The 23,090-nt window shown below is 35.8% G+C and overlaps 1 protein-coding gene across 3 annotated transcripts in view; it reads right to left on the reverse strand.

Annotated features, from left to right (window-relative positions):
• Positions 1-22,062, reverse strand: part of LOC145598175 (cleavage stimulation factor subunit 77-like) — a 30,915-nt gene extending 8,853 nt beyond the window's left edge. Inside the window, exons 1-20 of one of the 3 annotated variants that reach the window (XM_081654491.1) lie at positions 21,697-22,062; positions 21,514-21,576; positions 20,926-21,035; positions 20,620-20,720; positions 19,934-19,995; positions 19,725-19,865; positions 15,630-15,758; positions 15,075-15,121; positions 13,875-13,938; positions 13,487-13,607; positions 13,287-13,345; positions 13,140-13,208; positions 11,499-11,639; positions 10,894-10,958; positions 9,800-9,896; positions 7,771-7,830; positions 7,076-7,228; positions 6,012-6,078; positions 5,819-5,920; positions 4,600-4,734 (exon numbers count right to left, since the gene is read on the reverse strand). In XM_081654491.1, the coding sequence (XP_081510617.1) occupies positions 4,600-4,734; positions 5,819-5,920; positions 6,012-6,078; positions 7,076-7,228; positions 7,771-7,830; positions 9,800-9,896; positions 10,894-10,958; positions 11,499-11,639; positions 13,140-13,208; positions 13,287-13,345; positions 13,487-13,607; positions 13,875-13,938; positions 15,075-15,121; positions 15,630-15,758; positions 19,725-19,865; positions 19,934-19,995; positions 20,620-20,720; positions 20,926-21,035; positions 21,514-21,576; positions 21,697-21,771 (1,861 nt within the window). In that variant the 5' untranslated portion in view covers positions 21,772-22,062. Of the gene's footprint in view, positions 1-4,599; positions 4,735-5,818; positions 5,927-6,011; positions 6,079-7,075; positions 7,229-7,770; positions 7,831-9,799; positions 9,897-10,893; positions 10,959-11,498; positions 11,640-13,139; positions 13,209-13,286; positions 13,346-13,486; positions 13,608-13,874; positions 13,939-15,074; positions 15,122-15,629; positions 15,759-19,724; positions 19,866-19,933; positions 19,996-20,619; positions 20,721-20,925; positions 21,036-21,513; positions 21,577-21,696 lie in introns of those variants that run through there. The other 2 variants (XM_081654490.1, XM_081654492.1) reach the window with 2 other exon arrangements.
• Between the last annotated feature and the right edge of the window lie 1,028 nt (positions 22,063-23,090).

Below are 23,090 nucleotides of genomic sequence, written 5' to 3' on the forward strand. Positions count from 1 at the left end.
CCAGGGCTGCACACTCTATCTCAGGGCTTTGTTGCCTTGACAAGGCATCGGCCACCTTGTTGGTGGGACCGGGCTTATAGTGTATCTCAAAGGTGTACCCAAGCAACTTGCTCACCCATTTTTGGTAAGCATGGCCGACCTCCCGTTGCTCCAATAAAAACCTCAAGCTCTTTTGATCTGTGCGTACAATGAATTGCCTTCCCAATAAATAATGCCTCCACTTCTCTATAGCAAACACGATAGCCATCAACTCCATCTCATAAATTGGCTTCGCTTGAGCCCTAATTCCCAAGACCTTGCTGAAATAAGCAATAGGGTGAATTCCCTGCAACAAAACTGCCCCCAACCCGAACCCAGATGCATCAGATTCGATGATAAAGGGCAGGGAGAAATTTGGCATAGCCAAGATTGGTGCTCTGGTTATCGCCACTTTTAATGCTTCAAATGCTTGAGTAGCCTCGGCAGTCCACCCCCAATTGTCCTTACGTAACTGTTCAGTCAAAGGCCTGGCAATTTCAGCATAACCTTGTATAAATTATCTATAATAACCCGTGAGGCCTAAGAGCCCCCGTAAGTCCTTGAGACTCATAGGCACTGGCCAATTAACCATGGCATGAATTTTTGAGGCATCAACCTCTACACCCGAGGCTGAAATAACATGGCCGAGGTAGGCTACCTTTTCCTTCCCAAAGTCACACTTCTTCATATTGGCGTAAAGGGAGTGCGAAGCCAAAGTTTGCAATACTTGTTGCAAATGGAGGTAGTGATCATCCATAGACCGACTATAGATGAGTATATCATCAAAAAAAACCAAGACGAACTTCCTGAGAAAAGGCCTGAACACCTCGTTCATTAAGGACTGAAAAGTAGCCGGGGCGTTTGTGAGCCCGAAAGGCATTACGAGAAATTCGTAATGACCCTCGTGAGTTCGAAACGTTGTTTTAGGCACATCTTCTTTCTTAACTCGAATCTGATGGTACCCCGACTTGAGGTCTAACTTCGTGAACACCGTAGCACCATAGAGTTCATCAAGTAATTCATCGATCACTAGTATCGGAAATTTGACAGGGATTGTTTCCTTATTGAGTGCCCTATAATCGACACAGAAACGCCATGAACCGTCCTTTTTGACGAGAAGTACAGGGCTAGAAAACGCACTGGAAGAGGGTTGGATTATTCCAGCCTTAAGCATGTCCTGCACTAGCCTCTCAATTTCATCCTTCTGGTATTGGGGGTATCTATAAGGTCGTACACTGATCGGGTTAGTCCCATTGTTCAAGGTGATGGAATGTTCAATGGTCCTAGAGGGAGGTAGGCCTTCTGGCATCTGGAATACTTGCTGAAACTGATCGGTAAGAGGCCTAAGTGCAGCAGGAATTTGGTGTTCTTCTCCCTCCTGTCCTTCCAGCTGGTTAAATTCTAGCAAAAATCCGTGACCCTCTCTCTGTAAGGTCCTCACCATAGCTTTGAGAGAGACACAAGTCCTCTCCAATTGGGGGTCTCCTTTCAACGTCACCATTTCCCCTCCAACCTGGAATTTCAAGGTCTGAGTCTTCCAATTGGAAGTGATGGTTCCCAATTTCTCTAACCATTGGATGCCTAATATGACATCTGAGTTTCCCAGAGGAAGGATTAAAAAATCCTCAACAATTGTGATACCTTGAAGGTCTAGCAGAACACCTTTGCTCTCCCCTTCCCCTTGTACTGCTTCCCCTGTTCCCAGAGTGACCCCGAAATTCTTCGAATTAGTGATCGGAACCTGTAATTGGAGAGCTGCGGCAGCGGAGAGAAAATTATGTGTAGCTCCTGGGTCCACCATCACTATCACCTTGCCCCCATTGATGGTGCCCAGCATGCGCATGGTTTTCGGATTCGTCAGACCCATAACCGAGCTCAAAGAGACTCCCGGGTTTGAGGGTGGTTGTGTGTTTAGGTTAGGTTCAAGTGGCTGGGGTATAGGTGAAGGGGTTGTGGTGTCAGCGATCTCAACCGCTGCAAACTCACTGTCATCGCCGTCTTCTTCTTCGTCACCCTCAACGGTGAGCAAAATGCTCAACTCCCGGCGGCAACAACGATGATTGATATTCCATTTCTCATCGCATCGGAAACATAGCCCTTGTTCCCGTTTCTGCTGGACTTCCTTCTCCGACAACCTCCTTATCTCACCGGAATTTTTGTGGTTGTTGTAGGTGGTTCGGGTTGTATTTGGCTGGTGGGTAGTGTTTAGGTATGGGTTTGCGTTTGGGGTGGAATTAATTTGGGTGTGAGTAGCTGGCTGGGTCGCGAAGTCGGGTAAGGAGTTCTCCACGTGGGTAGGCTATTGTTTGTTTTGGGCCTTGGGCCGAGCTTGAGTTTTTCATCAACCCGCATTGAAAGCTCCATGGCCTGATCCAACGTTACTGGATCCAGGATCCGGACCTCGACCCGGATATCTTCCTTCAACCCATTAATGTACTGCCCTTTCGCAATTTCCTCAGGCACACCTTCAATCGGAGCAAGTAATTCGATGAAACGGCGCCGATAATCAGCCACCGTGCCTGTCTGGTGGTGGGCTAGCCACTGTTCATGCAGTGTACCCGTCGCGGTGGTTCTGAATCGCCGGAGTATCAGCTTCTTCAGCGCATCCCACGTGAGCAACGGATGTCTGCGGTGTTCCCATTGGTACCAAAGCAGCGCGTCACCTTCAAGCGCGACCACCGCCGCCTCCAACTGATCCTCTGTGAGTCGATAGAAATGGAAGAATCTCTCAGCCCGGAGAATCCAACCATCAGGATTTGTGCCATCAAACAAGGGCAAATCAAGCTTGCGCATTGTCCCCCTTGATCGCCACCCTCTGCAACCTCCAACCGTGGTGGCGCACCAGCAAATGGGTTGTCCCACTGAAATGGAGACCCATTTACTGCAGACGATCGAGGCTCAGAGCGATTCTTCTCCTGACCCGCAGCAAGCTGAGCGGTGAAATCAGCCTTGAATGCCGCCAGTGCCCTGCTCCAGCAAATCCAAACGTTGAGCATGGGTTAATCGAGCCATTGTTGCACAGGTGAGATCGGGTTGCTCTGATACCAAATTGCTAGGACCTGGATCAGAACAGAGCACACACCAAGCACACATAATACAATAGAACAGGAATGGATATGTTGTATTGATAATTCAGGGAAAATTAACCAATACAGCTCTCCTTCTTTTGAGAGGAAGGAATCTCTCCAACAAACTAACTCAATCAGAATATTTTTTTGCATACCTCTTCTATTACAAAAACTCCTATATATAATCAAATACTCAGCATCTAGCCTCTTCTAACAGCTAAGAATAAAAAACTTATTCTCATAATTACTAAAGTACCCTGAAACCCCATAACAAACTCCTAACAGAATTTCCCACTCTTCCTAAGTTGCTGGAATCCTCTTCTTGGGCTTCCTTCGAGCATATGTGATTATGGGCCTAGGCTGACCCCTTGCAGATACTTGGCTAAAATCCTACTTTACATTACCCTTTAAGCATAACACTCAAAATAAAGAAGTGAAATTTTTAATAATTATAAGATAAGAGCTCTATTATTTACTTAAAGAAAGAATAAGAATTTGTATTTCTTCCCAAAATGGATTTTACAAAAAAGTCCAGAGGAAAAAGAGAAAAAAAAAAAAAAAAAAAAAAAAATTTAACACTATAGAAGTCACTGAAATTGCATTCATGACTTACTATGGCCGAATTATACATTTGTAGAAAAATTTGAGGAAAATTATACATTCTCGTGACTGCCTTGTGTTCACAACTTCTTTTTTTTTTTTTATTTATTTTTTTATTAAACACAACTTCACATGTGTTTGGTCCTGAAAAGCCAGTCAATATGTCGCTTCTCTCACTAGAATGTTGGCTGATAATTATGGGTGCATGGGCATTCCACCACATGTTTTTAAAGCACTAATTTTCTCTTAATGGCTAGTTATCAAACTCTGCTTTTGGTTAACAATAATGGCTGATTATATTAAATGCTGATCAGTCAAAAACGATTCAGTACAAAAATGAGTAAGGATGTTAGACAAAAATTACCAGTGCCATTTCTTGATACAAGCAACACATAAAAAGGCTCATGACGATAGGGATTTACCTATGCCTTAGGTTAGCCACATTGAAGTGAGACAAAATTAATAAAAGGTGAGAAAAATTTCAAAAAAAAAAAAAAAAAAAGCCGAGTGCACCTCACCTGGTCCAGTAAATGTAAATAGCCCATGTCACTTTGTGCCTAAGGCCACCTATATACTGATACTCAGCCAAAAATAAATTACAAAACAAATTTACAAATTCCTCATTTTTCAAGCATAGGGTTCTAGTAAATTTTAGCAATATCTTTTTTATAACAGGTATTAAAAAGATTTAAGAAAAAATTTAGTATTAAGATCAAATCATCATTAATATAAGGTTCAAAAGAACATAGAAAAAACTTCTTTTAATATTAATCTCATCGATCTCATAAGTATCATACCAAATCCCATATTGCACCACATAAAGTGTAAAAAATTAGAAGATAAAACTTTTATGTATCTATCACTAGCAAAACAATTAGAAAATTGAAGCACTTGAATTAAGTTCAATTATCACCTTCTACGGCAGGAAGATTTGCTATAAATGCTACAAGTGCAGGAGGAGCTGCCTTTAAAATCCCATCAAATGTTGACATGGTAGTAGAGACAGTGGGAAGGCCACCTACCATTCCACTTGGAGGAATTGTAGACCCTGCAGTTAATGATCAAATTTTCAACATCCAGAGATGGTACGTGTAAAAACACAACATTTCAGGTCTAAGATAAATTAAGTGCTCAGGTTAACATGAAGTTATCATTAATTTTGCAAAAGTTAAAGAGTGATGCAGTGAAAAATTCATAACTTGAATACTTGATCGTCATCTGTAATAAACTTAATGCCTTAACCAGTAAGAGTGTGAAAAGCTTGATTCTTATAAATTCGTGCCGAATGCTAAAAGTGAATATTCTAGTGTATCAAATTAAAGCAGACTCCTGTAAAATTTCATCCCTAAAATATCTAAATTTCCAAATACAAAAAGAGCCTTATTTGATGCTTGTCATTAAAAAGAAACTTTAATAGGGTCAGATTTATGTGCACAATTTAAAAAATCCCTGATAGATGTAATTATGAAATTATTGCACAGCAGGTTAAATTTCAAATGACATAGTATGAACTGATGATCCAAATTTCGCAGACTCACAATTCATATAACTATATAAGAGTATATCATACTCTAATTCAGACGCATATATACATATATATATACAGGATTCTGTTTCATTGCATTAGCCACTTATTCCAGCTTTCTAATCTCACATATATTTTCACATCTAGTTTAACATTTTGCAGTAGACACATGTAGCGAATATAAATAGCTACACAAAGTTTACAATAAGTCTATAAAACCTCTTTACTTTTATGATATAAGTAAATTACACAACACATTGAGCAAGGCATGCCCAGGGGGGGCTGCACCTTCTAAGCCATTTGTATCTCTTGACAGCAGCTAACCCTCAGCATATGCTCAAAATTGAGACTTCCATGGATTAAGAGCTTTTATAAGCATAGTAAACAAAGGTTCTACTCTAAATTTGAGCTTTGGTTGTACAAATCCTACATATAGCATATATATTATTTGCAACAAGTTGCAAGGCATGTCAAGTTGCCAAAAGTTAAAGGTTCTGATTACAGAGCATAAAATGTACTAGCCAGATTACACATAGATTCCAATATCATGACATTTTGTGCAAAACAGTTGCACACAAAATAATCATTGCAAAGTTAGGTTACAAACCTTGTTTCTGCCCAGGCTCATATATCATCATCTGGGTAACATCAGGATAAATCACTTTGGACGATTGGTCCAACATAGGAGTAACTCCTGAAGTACTCTTCTCTTCACCTTAAGTAGCACAAGCAACCCCATCAACACTTAATAAAATGTGGAAAATCTATCACAATCAACACAGTGTTTAAAAATTCAGTACCTGTAGTAGTTACTCCATTTGGCACATTAGATTTTTCCGCTTTTCTGTTCATGTTCATAGTGAGCCACTGGATGTTTAAACAAAATGATGTGTTTAGTATTCTTGAAACACTTAGTAATCAAAACATACTAAATATCTTATAGCTCAAGAATTTGTTGTGCTCTAGTAATTGTTACACATATTTAGTGATACCAGATGTCTCTAATGCCATACAACCCTATCCAGTATGCAAGGAAAAAGAAGGGAATAAAACATTTATGGTTGACATCGCAACAGTAGGGCTACATTATCTGTGGACAGTGGTACAACCGTATACGATGCATGCATTATAAGAAATTGACTGGCCATAGAGCCTACACATCATATTTTCATTCTTTCGAGCTATATCTGTCATTTTACACGAGTACTTCTGATTGTGATACAACCACATTGCATGATCTAGATCATGGACATTAATCCTTTTTTAATTCTTAAACATACTCACCAAAAAAAAAAAAAAAAAAAAAAAAAAAAAAAAAAAAAAAAAAACTCAAAAGACCTCCTAACTTTGTTACAATCGGTAACTTTACTCTTTAGAATTAAAAAGAAGCAACAAGAAAGGATTATGCACTAGAATTTCATACATAAGTTGATAGCACCACCAAACAATTACAGATTGACTCCTGTCCTATTTCTATCAACATATTATTATCCACCATACAGCTAGTTCTGAACAAGGGTTTGTCAGAAATTGGGTTCTCTAACAATTCTTGATTATTAGGAAACAGTGTGCTGCACAAGTAACCAGGAAGATAACAAACACATTCCACACAATTTTCTCTCTACAACATCAAATTATCAATAATCTTTTTAACAAAATGGCATCAACATTTAAACAAATAAAAAATTACATTAGGCACTAGTACAGGATATGGGAACAAAAAGTAAAGGAATTTAATAAGAAAATGTAAAGGTAACTTGCAAATCAGATAATCTGATTTCAGTTGCTCTATCATCAAAAATTTTGTCTCTGACTATTTTTATGTTTCGGAAAGAAAGAAAGAAAGACAAGAATTAAAACAAACCGCTTGCCGTGCTAAATTATCCAAATCCTTAGATGAACATGGCCAAAGATCCATGAAACTGTATCGTGAAATTACTTCCTGTAGTGAACCCTCCTGTGCTACACCTCCATCATCACTAGTCCTCGAAAGAGCCTCTTTCCTTCTTTGCTCAACCTAACAACAAACATCAGATACTATCAGAAACTCCTATACGAACCTTTACCCATGTATAAAAATACAGACATTAAATCACACAATGACCAGTAAAATACTTATTTCAGTGCCACCCAGGTTAATATACAATTTGAATACAAGGCAAAAAATATTCAATTCATTATTAGTCATACAAGTTTTAATACTGTTTCTCTGCAATTTGAATACAGTAAAAATAACGTAGGACCCATTCTTCATCTTCAGGTTTGACAGAACAGTTACAGACATGCAGTTTCAATATTTGTAGGATCACATACACAAAAAAAAAAAAAAAAAAAAAAAAAAAAAAAAAAAAACTAGGTCCCCAAAGACCAAACTCCATGCTCTGTTGAAAAGAGAAATTCCAATTATCAGTCACTGTTCTCATTAGATGTGGTACAAATAGATCAGAGAAAACATATCCTAAGAGACTTTTTTTAAGAAGCAGTAAGCACATCAAAAGGCCACTGAAAATGAAGAGCTATATGAAATTAAGAATTACAAATACAAATTAGCTTTACTACCTTAAGCATGCTAGCCAGGTCTCCATATGTTTGCTCAAATTGTGCAAACCGCTTCCAAACCTGTGGATTATAATTGCTAGAATAAAACACTTTTTTTACAAAGTAACCAAAGATTAAAATATAAAAGAAAACATGCAGTGAGAGGATCAATTAAGAAACTGGACATTAACTTATTGCATTTAAATTTTAAGGTAAAAAGGACCAGACCCAAATCCTTAACATTTTAAGAAGTCTTTTATGTATTTAATTTATACAAGATCTCCCATAGTACCTTCCACTATAATGAATATTCTGAATATTGACCTCAACCTCAAGGCTATACTTCCTCCATTGTATACTAGTCGTTACCTTTCCTAATTTTAGAAGTATTACAATAATTGCTAGTTGAAGAGGACCAAGAGGTTTCTTCCCTGATTTATTCCTGCCATCGTCAAAATTTGAAATTGCTAGTTTAGGTTTTACTTCCTTATGTCACTCATAGAGTCATAGGTAGTGATTAGGTAATAGTTAGTCCATTTTACTTTATTTTAAGTGATTTTATCCTCTACTTATACAATTTTACTCCCTTTTACATTTTAGTGGTTTTTATTCATTTTTAGGCCTTATTTAGTAATTCATTTACAGTTTCTTGATTTTTATACTTAATAGGTTGATTTAGTTAGTTCTCTTAATTTATTTCAACTTTTATGTAATCACTTTCCCTTGTAACAACTACAACAACAACTCTCCCTTGTCTCACCACGGCCACCTTCCAAACAACAACTCCATGCAGCAGCACCCCCTCACAAACACACCATCAGCCTGCAGACGCCACTCTCAAGCCTCAGCACAACGAAGCACCAAAAACCAACTTTCATCCCAGCATCACTGCACAATCAACACCACTAAGATTTCACCACAATCCCACCGATTACATTGGTGCCATGCAAACCAAGAAAACAGAGTAATTCTCGAGTTCGAGCGAACCGCAATCAAGAGGCGTTCGGAGAACCTAAAGGTGTTTGGTTCGTCCAAACCTTTTGAAACAAGCCCTATATGGAATTAATGAATGTTTGACAGATGTGATCTGATTGGTGGGTCTCTTTGATTTCGGACCGCATTGATGATGATAGATGAAGTAACAGCCAAGATTGATTAACAATGATGGGCAGCAAAGACAATCTCATTGGGGGGGGGGGGGGGGGGGGGGTGGTGGTGGGGGGTTCTAACTTTTGGGGGTTTTATTTATTAGTATTTTTCCTTTTTTCCCTTTCACTTCAGTTTTCTTGTTATATTTTTTATTACTCCTCTACTTTTTAAAGTGCCTCACCAGCACTATTCGCATACACCAATTTGACCAATGTTTGTTCTTTATACATAAAATTTAACATAGTCATAGAGGTAATTGTTACCTAGCTTACCTAAAATGTTTATGATTCATTGAAGTTTAACCACATCCCCAAATTTTGTTTACCTGGATTTTATCACTAGTTTGGTAGCTGGTAGTTGGTTTTATTGAAATTTTCCAACTGTTAATTAGTTGACTCAAATAGATGTCCCTTAGTCCTTGTGGTTAATGACCCTTGCCACATTACTTAGTTTAATGATCCAAACAATGCGAAATTTTCTTCGTCATAACCACCAACACGGCAACACCCCGATCACTTTGAGATGAAAGAAGAGTGACATGTAGTATAAACCGTTAATGTTAGATTAGCAATATAAACTTGCAAGTAAAAGGTGGAGAAGATGTAAAGCGGGAAAAATTGAATTGAATTTCACAATGCTTATTAAGTATATCCCCTTATTAGGACAAGTGGACAACTATAAATCTGATATTGGGATTTTTAGTGACTATGGTGACCATTATATTGAAATAGTTAGGACAGCAATGGTCTCACTTGAAACATAGGAAGGTTAAGACCCGATCATAACTACTAAATAGCCACAATCCACCCACCCACCCAACACAAGGACATTCTGTAAGCTTTATCAACAAACTAAATTAGATGTGATTGCTTTCAGAGCAATCAGGAGAATGATTTTCTACCTCAACAGATTCTTCAGGTGGAAGTGAGTTGAGTGCACGTTCAAACAAAGCTCGGATGTTTCTATCATCATTCAAGCGTGACAAAAAATCTGCATATCTGCAACATAGAATAAGTATTAAGAAAAAAAAAAAAAAAAAAATTGAAAAAAAAAATAAATAAATAAATAAAAAGAGAGGATGTGTTGGTGATAATATATATATTATCATGAGACACATTGAAAACAAAGACAAAGGATTGTAAGTTGAATAAATTTTTTGATGGTCTTTTCACAATAACTTGTTCATCATAGCTTGACACTTGAGGTAATTATCATCAATGGGGTTAATTAAGTAAAAAACATTTTAGAGGATATAATTGTCCAAGCACTATTCATAAGAGTTATCTCATACTTTTTAAAAGGTAAGAAAGAATGTATATTGAAGATAACACAATCTTTTTTTGGAGAAGAGATAACACAATCTCATTTAGTCATACTTTCGGAAATTGTTAAACCACAATTCCACAATGAACATCACATAATGCCCTAAAAGTGTGCTTCCATAAATGTGTTAGATCTTTGTTGGCAAAACATAAAAATTAAACCATTGATTTATAGAGAAAAATACAGTAACTTTACTGATCAATCTTTATCTAAAAGTATTTTGCACGTCCTTTGACAATTCAATAATAAGGAGATTTGGGAGAAAATGTAATTAGGAAAATTGCAAATATTCGCATGACAGAAATTTAGCATGGAACCATTTAACATGTTTTAACAAGGCAAAACACACCTGAACTTAAAATATGGTTTGAGCATCCTATAAAATGGTTGTCAATGACTTGGACAGCATGAAAAACCTTGTTTTCTAGTAGATAAAGAACTTGAAATGCTCAAATAACAATTTACACAAACGGGTATTCAAGGCATTCTGTTATATATCCACCAAAATCTAGTTCAAAAAAGTAATGTATTTGTTACTAACAATTCATAGAAATAGTGGTCAAGGATATTTTTTCCTCATCAACCATAAAAAGTCAACTGGAGTTATTTACATGGAAAACAGAATATATAAATAAACTATTTGTAAAGGTAAAAAACAAGATTTGAACTCACTCAAGGATGTATCCAGGCTCATGCATGAAACGTTTTAATCCTGCTTCAAATATATTATGAGCAACCTTCATGAAGAGACAACACAAAAAATCAAACAGCAGAAAAATAACAGCAACAACAACTATTGAACAAGAATAAGAAAGAAATGGCCTAATAATAGCAATAATGAACAGTACACTGAGTATACAACAAATACTTGAATTCAATTTTCTGGATCTCCCGGCCATTTGAATGCAGATAGCAGGTATTGGTTTCAATCAAGCAAAAACCAGGTAATATTGGATAATTTATGAATGGGAACTAACTTCTAATAAGAACATTAAGACAACAAAGTGGGGTAATTTTTTTTTTTTTTTTTGTTGGGGGGGGGGGGGGGGGGGTGGTTTAAGTAATTTAATATTGTAATTAGAAATTTACACATGCATCATATAGAGTTCAAGCCCCCGTGTTGGACTTTTGGGGCAAAATAGTAGGTTTACATATGTTACACCCAATAGCAAGGGTATGTAATTCATAAAACCGTAGTTCTTGTTATATCGTAGTAATCATACAAATGGTCTTAATTAATAAGAAATTGGGGAATAGTTTATAGAGCATTGAACTACCTTCGGATCCTTGTCAAGACAAAAAGACATCATTGCATATGCAACATATACATGATAAGTGCAATTAGGTGACTTGCGGGCATCCAGAAAATACTTGCGGGCAGCTTCTACTCCTTCACTTCTTCTAAGAAATCTAATAAACTGGAGCATCAAACATCACAAAGCAAAAGTTTGAGATTGAAAAGACAAAATTACAAGTGTATTCTACCAAAGGAAAGCACTAATCAACATGCTATAGAGTCAGTATTGGAGAAGTGATGCTGTACAACGGAATAAGCATCATCAAATACAGGTCACCCTAAGGCAAATACCAAAATCCGTGATTATTAATCTCTTTCCTCAATTCCTTTAAAAGAACCATAATAAAGTTTTTATAATTCAAGTGATCAAATACCAGAAACAATCTTCAGAGAATCCTGATCACTGGTAGTCATCAACTTTGACTAAACAAGAATAGCCAACAGAACTTTGGCAAATCAACGATGTAAACTGCAGAATCACTAGAGTACACACAGATAGGTCTCCAGGGAAGAAATATCGCTGCACATACATATGGAAACTCTTTCAACAAGAGCCAACTGAGAGCATTATTGCGTGAAATTTTTTTTTATCTTGCCAAAAAGCACACCAGGTCAGACCAAAACTTCTTATTTCCGTTTAATTTCTACAGAAACTTTAATTTATGTGTCACTAAAAATATATATATCAGTCATTTTGAAAATTCACATTAAAACCTAACAAGATCCTACTAGATTTTCTTTTTCTTATACAACAACAACAACAAAGCCTTAGTCCCAAAATGATTCAGCTAACATGAATCGTCAAAAGGAATCGTACGATATAAATAAAGGGACGTAACAAGACAATTATTTAGAAGAGTTTGAAAAAAGGTGAGTAAAGTGAGAAATATAAAGATAATCCAAGAAAGATTAAGGGAGTTTTAAAAGAGAACCAAGAATAAAATTCAAGAAAAGGAGTGGTTAAAACGTTAAGAGTAAAAAAAAAAACATACAGGTTTGAGAAAACTATAAATCAATACAGTTCATAAAACACTAAGATAAAATTATTAAAAGTGTATATATATAATCACGACACGTCGCTCACGCAAATATGGTGAAAGTTTAAAAATATAATCAAAGTTTAAACGTCAGAACAGACAAAAAGCTTAAGTCTTATATTATTGTGGCATCATCAGCAGTTTCCTCATTTGCATACTCTGAAAGTTATAAAGCAAAGATTGATAAGAGGCTCAACAAAAAATGTCAGAAATGGACAGGGAACATGAGATGTTCAATTATGTCCATCTAAATTACAGTATGGCAATTCATTGGTTGAGCTTGTTAAGTGCAATAGAATGATCAGCTGATACAATATGTATTCGTATATGTGGTGTAGTATGGACAAAACAAATTGAAACCAATACATTGGGTTCAGACTTGAGCTTAACTGCTTAAATCCATATAGTCAATTTGGTGAGTATCCTTAATCTTAAAGCCTGATAATCAGCTTGCATAATCTCAAACAACTTTCTTAAAAGGGAGATTATAAATAAATAATTGAGTGCTCTTTGCCTCAGGAAAAACTGCTCTAAGACAACTTTATTTATTAGAAAAGTCCTTAGAAATTTCTACCGCACATTACTTGTATATGTGAAAGGGCTGTTGCATTCACACCATCGCCCAGCAGGCTCTCATAAATCTTCTTTGCAGGCTGCATAGAGTATGAAAAGTTAATATTAGATAAACGATTCATATAAATGATCGAATTGATAAAGCAAGAGAAGTTCACCTGGACTGCTCCACGGGATTCCTCCAGCTCAGCATAAGCATACTTCAGCATCACAGAACCTGCTTGAGGAAGAAAAAAAGAAGCTTCAGGAATCCCACAAGAAAAAGGCAGAGACACTTTCATTTCATGAAGAAAGCGTAGACTGCCTATTAATTAAAACATGACAAGAAGCTAAGAGAAGTCAAAAGCAAGAAAATCACCTGGAAGAGCCTTCAGAGCTCTCTGATAAACTTTGATAGCAGAATCTACTGAACCACTTTTTGCATGCCATGAAGCATAGTCATACCATATATCAGGATAATGATACAAATACATCAGACACTGGTATCATTCAAAAAAGCAAGGGAAAGTTAAAAAGTGACAATAGGACAGTAAGAGCACAAATTTAAACCAAAAACCATGAGAAAAAAATTAGAAGCAGCAAAAAGGAACCACTAGCTTAGCAGATGTAACCGTGTCAGACATGGGTACCCAAGTCCGAGTAGCATAGATTGGAAAAGAATTGAAAGGGAAAATGGATCACTAAAAGAACATAACAAAAGCATATCCAGTATACTTCTGCATAAATGCATACATCTATTACTCTACCTGTTCATAGGCAAAGACAATTCTTTTATAAGATGATGCACTGTCAATCCTTTGAGGATTCCCCCTACAAAACAAACATTTTTCAATAAGCACATAACTATAGCAGAATAAACAAAAGGATAGGTGCGTAGGAAAGCATTGTGTTGGTTTGAAGCACAGAACCAACTTTTTAAGCAGACATCATAAAGCAACTACAAGAATGAAACAGTACATACATCTAGTGTTATGTACGGATCTATAAAAAAAAGTACTTGAACTACTTTAGTCTGATAAAGTTGTTACACAGCCATGAGGTTATGCGTACAAACTCTGACCTAAACTTTTCACTTCCAATGTTATTGGGAATCATAAACAGAAACGTAACTAAGGTGCTATTTTTTACCCACAGGGAGAAGGGTGAATTTGCTGGATCTTTGAAGAAGGAGAACCCACTGAAATAAAGCAACAATAATATGTAATGCCACCAGATCAAAGTCCATGACAAATCAGGTGCATAACCACAATTCTTCTGACTCACAAATATGGAAATTGCCATATGAACACATCTAAATAATTTAGATTTCATTTTTTGAATCCAACATATCATGTCTGAAAATGCTCTACATCAGACGTAAGACAAGAACTCTTCTGATGAGTGAGTGTGGCAACGAGATTCAGTAAGTCTGAAAATCCTCTACATTGGAGGTAAAGCAGAACCCATTTGTTGAGTGAGGAGTTTCTAACACTTGACCAGCTATCTAATGGCCTAAAAAACTAAAATGGACCATGATTGCATGTTGGGAAAGTCTATCCTTAAAATCACCTAGTGTACTTGCTTTCTAAGTTCACCATAACGTGCAAACAGAACCATCCTCTACAATTCAGCAATCCACCTTTATTCATCTTTTTTTCTAAGCCACAAGGATGTCTTTGGTACATCAAGAATGCACACAGTCATCCCAAGTAAGGCTGATAATAAGTTCTAAAGAAAAGAAGGTATACGGTACCACCTAAAATTTCTTATAGATGAACACATCACAATCTTTTGTATTAAAATTAAAAGATAAAGCTGGCAATAATGAGATCATAATACAAATCGAAATGTCCAGACGCATTTCGAGGACATTAAAATTGGGAAAAAGGGAATGATACACAATACTACATTGTATAAACTACAAGTAAATAAACAAAATGTGAAAGGCTTACGGTAACAATACTTACTTTTCAAATGCTAAAAGTTTTTTCCATGTCATCCATTGTTGTTCTTCCTGTTAACATTAAAGATAAATCAACCATGAGATATGAAGGCGTAAAGTGTGAAGGAATGAGTTTTAACTACAAACAATGTATGACACTCCGACTAGCTTAACATGCATTAGACATGAAGGCATGGCAAGAGGATGAGTTCTAACTAAAAAATGATTTATGGCACTCTAACAAGTGAATGAATCAACATGATTAAGCACAGTATCTTTGCATGGCTATAGCATATGCAAACAAAAGGCCCAAAATAGGCATAAAGTGTGAAGGAATCAGTTCTATGAACAAATAATGTATAAAACTCTAACAAGTGACTGGCTTAACATGCATTAAACATGAAGTCATGAGAAGAGCATGAGTTCTAACTACAAATGATGTATGACACTCTAACAAGTGACTAAATCAACATGGTTAACCACACTATCCTTGCATGGTCATAGCATATGCCAACAAAAGGGCCAAAATTTTGAAACAGACAAGATACAATTTTAATCAAAACTAATACATATACATTGCCTTGCAAGAACCAGTTGGTGGGATGGCCAGCATGTTCCAATCAATTTCATCAACATATTTCTTCCGCTCTCTATAGACAGCTCTTGCACTATTAAATTTTGGTTGATACTCTGATATAAGCCCTTTAGCCTGCAAAACAATTACCACATTACTAATCATGATACTGTACAGCTTCTCAAGTATTCAATATCAAAGTTTATGCTACCAAGGACCATTTTCTCCATAAAAGAAATTGATAGAGTAATTAAAATTAAGTAGCCATCACATATGCAGATAATTATAAAGCATCATTATGCATCAGCATTTTTCATTTCAAGACCAGCATTAGCGAGCATATGGAGCCCAGCTCATCCAGCAAGCCTATATGGCGATTGATCCAGCATACAAAGTATAAGCTAAACATAGTATACTATACATCTAGTCCTGACTAAAGAACTTTATAAACAAAAGCTCAAGTACTGCCAAATACTCGAAATATGGAAGACGCTAAGGGGACTTAATTTGACTAGGTACATGTACCATTGCTATGCGGAAGCCCAATATTAAATTGAAAATGGTAGTCAATCATTGGTCCACTGGGATTACCTCATCCACAATATTTATACCTATAAAAACCTCTAATTTTTCATATAAGAATCATATAGTAAGAACCAAGTCACTTTTTCTCCTGTAAAAAAATTTGGTTACACATTTCAATACAGTTAAAAAATGTTAGATACCTCACAAATTTGCGTTTATCTATCCATTCTCTTTATAAATATTCACTCTGACTATAAAGTTCCTTTCTTGCTCCTGAACCCTCTCTAAGTTAAGTATTAATAGTTAAAGAGAGGATATTTCCTCAAAATCCTTTCAAGGGTAGCTCAAATTTGCTACTTGGTACAAATTTGGGCGATTGTGTAGCAAGCAAAAGAAAGTTCATATCTCATTCATTTATCTTATGTGCCCCCTTGTAGCATATTTCTTAATAGACCTTCTTTCTCCACTAGCCTGAGAAAGGAAACTTATATGTTGGACAAGCTCATATCAAAACACAACTATTAAATGGTAATAGAAGGCTTATGCTACAGCTTCAACTCTTAAGAAAGGCAGAAATCAATTCCTTAGAGATATTCATATTTAGGTAGCAAAAGAGATTGATACAAATAGACCAACATGGTCCAATCCAAATAAGGTGGGTTAAGAAAACGAGAAAAAAATATAGGGTTGGTGGTCATTTCCATGGCTAAACCAAATGTAACGATAAGCCTGCATATAGCCTAGAGTCAACTCCACTTCCCTCGAGAAAACATCACTGATAATCAAAGGCAACAAGGAAGATATACATCGGACATGATATTCTATCATATCAAACAAAGCTCAGTAGTACAACTATCAATCATTCAACCCTTCTACTATACATAATGAAAAGGTTTTAGAGGATTGCCCTAGAGCAATTAGCCTCAGTTCTACTAAATAAGAAGCCCCCTAAGTAGGTGTAATGAACAAACCTAGGGGAGGGGCATCATGAAAGTCTAATATTATTCTATTAGTAGTCATTAGATTTGATATGAACAGGGAGAGTAGGCATAGAGAAAAGACATCCAGAATATTTGAGCTGTTATTTGCTAGATTTGCAAGAGGGTCAAGTCTTTTGAATACTTGTAATTATTCTTTATCTTTTTGTATTTCAGGTTTGCTAATCAAAATCACCATTCTCATCTTTTAGAACCAAGTGCAATATCCAGTTCATTACAGCAAGCTAAGGCACTAAAGCTTTGTTCTCTTTGCCTGAAATTAGGTATTCTTGTCTGAATTTTCAAAAATTCTGGTGTGGTTTGAATTTTTTGATGTGGTTTGATCTGGTCTGGTGACATGCGAAGATAGGATTTTGATAGGTTCACTCAACAATCAACATATTATTTTCAAAAATCTAATACTCTTTATTTTTAGGATTTTTTGACTTTTACCACCAAAAAAAATCAATAAAATGTTTTTTACCACCAAAACTTCTAAAACTTTTATTTTACCACCAAATAAAAAATTAAAAGTTATTTTTTACCACCTGTCGTCAAAAACCTAACGGAATTTTTTAAATTCTTCGATTTTCGTGTCAAACACATGCTCTTTAGGGGTTTTGGGGGGCACTTTGGCCCTATGGGTCCAATTTGAGGTCAGAATTGATAAAAATGATCGGAAATGCCTCGTTTTGCGTGTTTAAAAAAACCTCGATTTGCGTGAACACGCAAAACGAGGCATTTCCGATCATTTTTTGCCAATTTTGACCTCAAATTGGATCCGTAGAGCCAAAGTGCCCCCTAAACCTATGAAAAACATATTTTGCGCATGAAATTCGAAGGAAATTTTTTTAAGCCGTTAGATTTAACGGTTTTCTTGACGTTTGGTGGTAAAAAACAATTTTTAGAAATTTTTGGTGGTAAAATAAAAGTTTTAGAAGTTTTGGTGGTAAAAGACAATTTTTTGATTTTTTTTGTGGTAAAAGTCAAAATTTCCTTATTTTTAAATTCGAAGATAAAGAAAGATGGCAATAAGAAGGAAAAAAAAAAAGATCTAATCTGGTCTGAAATTTTCTGATCTCAAAAAGAATAAGCAATATGTAATAAGAATAAGGTGAAAAGAACAAGGACTAAGAATACTTAATTTAGAGTTTCCTAGGAAATGGATCCCTAAGAATACTTATTTTAGAGTTACCTAGGAAATGGATCCCTAGCACTATGGGTAAAGAGGTAAGCTCGATTTAATAACACCCTCCACATTACACATTTACACCCACTTATAGTACACCTAGTCAGAATAAAAAGCTACCCCAAGTAAACTCTATGACTTCAACTGTCACTAGAAAGTAAAACTCATTAGGACAAGCATCAAGCCCTACTTTCTCAATTGCACCTTGACATCTTGACAGCAGTTAGGTGCAACTGCACTGAACCCATGCACAAGTGTGGCAGAAAGAAAGCCTGAGTGATGATCTCCGCATAATGTTTTCAGACTCACTTGAGCTTGAGTGAAAGGATAAGTAATAGACAAGTCGTCACTAAGACATGAAGACTAATTCTAGATGTTAGGTGATAATTTTATGCATTTTGGCCTATTGGTTATATAACAAAAAAAATAAGAAAGAAAAAAACAAAAGAAATGAAAGTCCTTAAACTACAAACATGAATATGTTCATAATAACACCAAAGTAAGCTATATCATGCGCAGCAGGATTGATAACACACATAAATGTGTAAGACTCAGGATTACTATTAAGCAGCGGGTGTACAGGCTTTGACAAGGGAATCAAAACTTAGCAATTTGGTAAGAATGTGGACAATGAAATTTTACCTAGAGAAACCATGCAGTAAGGACCCACACTAATGGGTTGGTTGTCTATAAGCTACACAAAATTTAATTCACTTACATAGGCACTTGAATATGTTTAAATACTTGGTGGGAACATTAAAAGCTCACATGGAATAATAAGGAAATAGAAATAGATATTCTTTGCTCCTAAGTAGGATTTGGGGGATTTTATATATTTTAATCAGTAATAATCAGATAAGTACAGTAAAAATAATATTGGTTCAGTTAAATACTGTGAAAAGAACCAGGCTCTCACATTGCATATTTCCACAACTACAATAACATATTATCTAGAATCATGTTGAATGAGATAAGCTATATTGATAAATTTAATATGATAACTTGTCATCCCCATCATATAAAAAGAGTTTGTGAGTCATAACTTCTTTAGTTATCTCCCAACAAAGGAATTGGAAGCTAAAGTAATGGGCTTTTAAGTGCCTCAAGTGCCTTTGGGTGCCTCAACAACACCTCACCAATATTGTCTTACATAACAGCATACGCTTCATGCTTAGAACAAGATGGTGCACAATGGCAAACGTTAAAAATATAATACGGAGTAACACTAAGGGAACTAAAATAAAGAGTAATGTAGTACATGTCCAAACAAGGTACATTACAATACTTGAAATGGTACATTGAAAACAATGCTGAATGGAATAAGAACACACTTTTGCGCTTGTTTACATCTATATACTAAAAGAAGTAAAAATATTTTTGAAAAACCACATAATAAAAGATCAAAATTACCAGTACGCGGCTAACAGAATTTTCAAAATTCTCATATTCCTTCCATAGTTGTTCAACATTGTGCGTTGGAGTGATAATAGCTTTTTGATATGCTTTGCGAACAGCAGTCATACGATGAGTCTCATCCTGTGCTGAACGAGCCTGCCAAAACACTGTTAGAATGCACATATATCATTGAAGAAGGTAATTTAAAGATAAGCGTGACTAACCGGTAAGGACTTCAAGAAGCTGATGTACTCTAACCATACAGGGCCCGATGCAACATCAGCTCCTGTTACAAAAATATGTATTATTAAAAGCATCAAGAATCTCTCAACTGTCACACCCTTCAATCAATTGCTATAATCAGGACCAATTCCACCTGCTTTTGCAGTATGACTATAAACTGCAAGCCTGTCCTTAATGGTTTATCCAAGTAGAAAACCCATAGATTTACAATAAAAATAACTTTGACCAACAGGGTGGCAACAAAATAGACTTCAAAAAGGCATTTGACCAATTCAGATCACAGGCATGAATTTGCAACCTGAAGCCCCAAAAATCGCATACACTAGCTAAGGCCACATAACAGAAGTTGTTTACAGGAAGCAACGATGGCTATACGCTACTTGGTAAACACAAAGCTAAGGCAATTAAGTTCTTTTGCTCCGTGTTCAAAACATCAAACATGTAACTTGTAACTGTAGATGATGAAAAATAATAACGAACCAACTCACCAACTGATGGTTATATGAATTATATCCTTCTGTCAAACTAGATAATTATCCTACAGTGAATCACTGAATGAACAAGTGGGAAAAAGGTGGTGGTCATGCGAGTCATTAGTAAAAAATACAGTACGGAAACATCTTACTGAAAGTTCTTTATGTATATTTTGCAAAAATAGTTGACTTACCTACACAATTCAGCATATAATCAAAGGCTTTCCTTGTTTCTTCCTGACCATCAAAGCCCTTCCTTTCATTAACCTTCTTTATAAAACGAATATAGCACCTCCTTTTGATACAATATGGAGCACACAGTGAGACATGTATTAATAAACAAGAAAAGTACACTTAGAAGACATCAAAAGATACTCGTATATCACAAACAGCAACGCCAAGTTAGAAGGCATGTACAACCTAAGACCAGATTCACATAACAAGTAATAATGTCAGATTATCCATAGTAAAGCCCAAAGGAAATACAAGATCTCACTCACCAAAGAGGAACTTGAGGACAAATCATTAGACAACGGCTAAAGATTTGTTTTGTAGCATCATCATTGTTGACGGCCATTTGTGCCTCCACATACTGCTTCCAAAACTTTGCCTGGACATCAACTAATTCAGTTTAGATCAATACTTCGTGCATATAACTCATTCTTATTAAATCGCAACGTATTCCTTTTAGGGAAGTTGCAATTAACTTCAAAATTATTTCATCCGGCCAATGATTTTCCTTATCTCTCTCCTCGTCAAGTTTCCATCTTTATTGTTTTGCTTTAACTTCCAACCATAATCACAAAATTCTAAAAACTTTTACATCTTGGGGTTTAAAAATACATTGGCAAAATTACTGCTTGTTGCTTGTTTCACATCACCTATTGCCATTAAAATCGATCGAAAAAAGTAAATCAAACCAATGTAGTTTTGAACATAACAATGATTCCAATATATCTTTACATGATTCAAATATTGCCAAAACCCGAAATTTTATTACTTTGAACATAAACAATGATTTGTTCCTATGTAACAAACTTAGCATGACAAATTATTTATGAGCAGAAATTTAGATAGCGCGCACTTACAGCAGTAGGATATATGGCCAGAAGTTGTTCATAAATAGGAATTGCTTCAGTAATTGGCAGATGCTAATCACAAAAAAAAAAAATAAACAATTAAAAAACAAAATTCATATCAAATTATACGAAAAATTGTAAGAAATTGAATAACAAGAAATTAGAGTAAGAAAATCAAGTAGTAAAAATTACCAAAGCTTCGTTTGCCAAAATCTCAGCAGCTTCAACATTGTATCTATCATTATTATTGTCGAGATTATCGGCCATTAGTGGGTTAACTAAAAGGGTTTAATGGGTTCAACTAAACCCCCAAATCTGAAGATCTTATTCAATTTTTTATTGGAAAGAGTTAAACAATGAAAGAATAAACGGAAACAATTGGTAGTTAGTGAAGTAGCAAGTGATTGAGCTCAATTTCTGTAAGAGTTTGAATATGCACAAAATCAATTTAATTCTCAATTTGGGATTTTTTGGTTAAAAAGTGGGGATGGAGAGAGGGCAGCTTGGCGCTTCAACTCGATTTTACGTAAAACAAATAATTCATTGAGTAGAATTTGGGTTGAGATACAACAGGTAGCCGGGCCCCGGTTAATATGACATACGAAGTATTAACTAAATTTATTTGTTAATATAGTAGCAGATTTGCAAATATGAGGTAGGAGTGAACTATTTTAATACAAGAAAAATGGAAATTAATAATTTCACTTTTGTCATTTTTGCTCAAAACAATCTCACTTTTTTGAAACACAAATATTTAAAAAAAAAGCGGGTTTACACTATTTTATTGTATGGCAAGAAAAAAAAGAAAGATTGTCCTTCCCTTAATTGTTTCACGTGAAATTTATTACCCAAGATTACTTTTCTCTCTCCTCATTCTCTTTCATTCTCTTTCCTTTATTTACTCAAGATTGATTACTTTTCTCTCTCCTCATTCTCTTTCCTCTATCTTCCTGGTAATTTTCTATCTTCTTGATATATACCGAGCCCTTAATCACATATACCGAACCCTTAATCACCGGCTTGATGACTCTAACCGGCCTTGGGCTTCAAAAACGGTCGTTCACCTCCAATGTCCGTAGTTGCTCCATGAAAACCCGGGGAAATGCTCCAAAAGTGCAATTCCCTACAAAACTCAACCAAAACTACGAAAACGCTATAAAACACCAATAAATAATAAAAGTAGCTCTAAAGAGCCAAAAACACTACTAATTAAGATCAAGGGACGGGGGTAATATACTATATAAATTAGACACATCAAACTCCCCCAAACCAAACATTTTCTTGTCCCTAAGCAAAGAGCTCATCAATGAACATATAAAACATGCCTCACCCCAAATAATCAAATCAAGCACAAACGATTCAAGGCAAATCTAATAAACATGCTTCAATATCAATCAATCTCATTCATCCAATCACTCATCCTCCCCAACAATTGTCAAATAGAGCAAACCACATGAGCATATAGAATTGAAGACTAGTGCTCACACACTCAACTCTCATTGATGTGGCGAGTAAAAGATGTACTCGATCACTCTCCAACCCAACCCCTTTTATGTGAACAATGTCCTCCCAAACTCACAACACTC

The sequence above is a fragment of the Chenopodium album genome, chromosome 20, assembly GCF_948465745.1.
Source record: "Chenopodium album chromosome 20, dcCheAlbu1.1, whole genome shotgun sequence".
NCBI lineage: Eukaryota > Viridiplantae > Streptophyta > Magnoliopsida > Caryophyllales > Amaranthaceae > Chenopodium > Chenopodium album.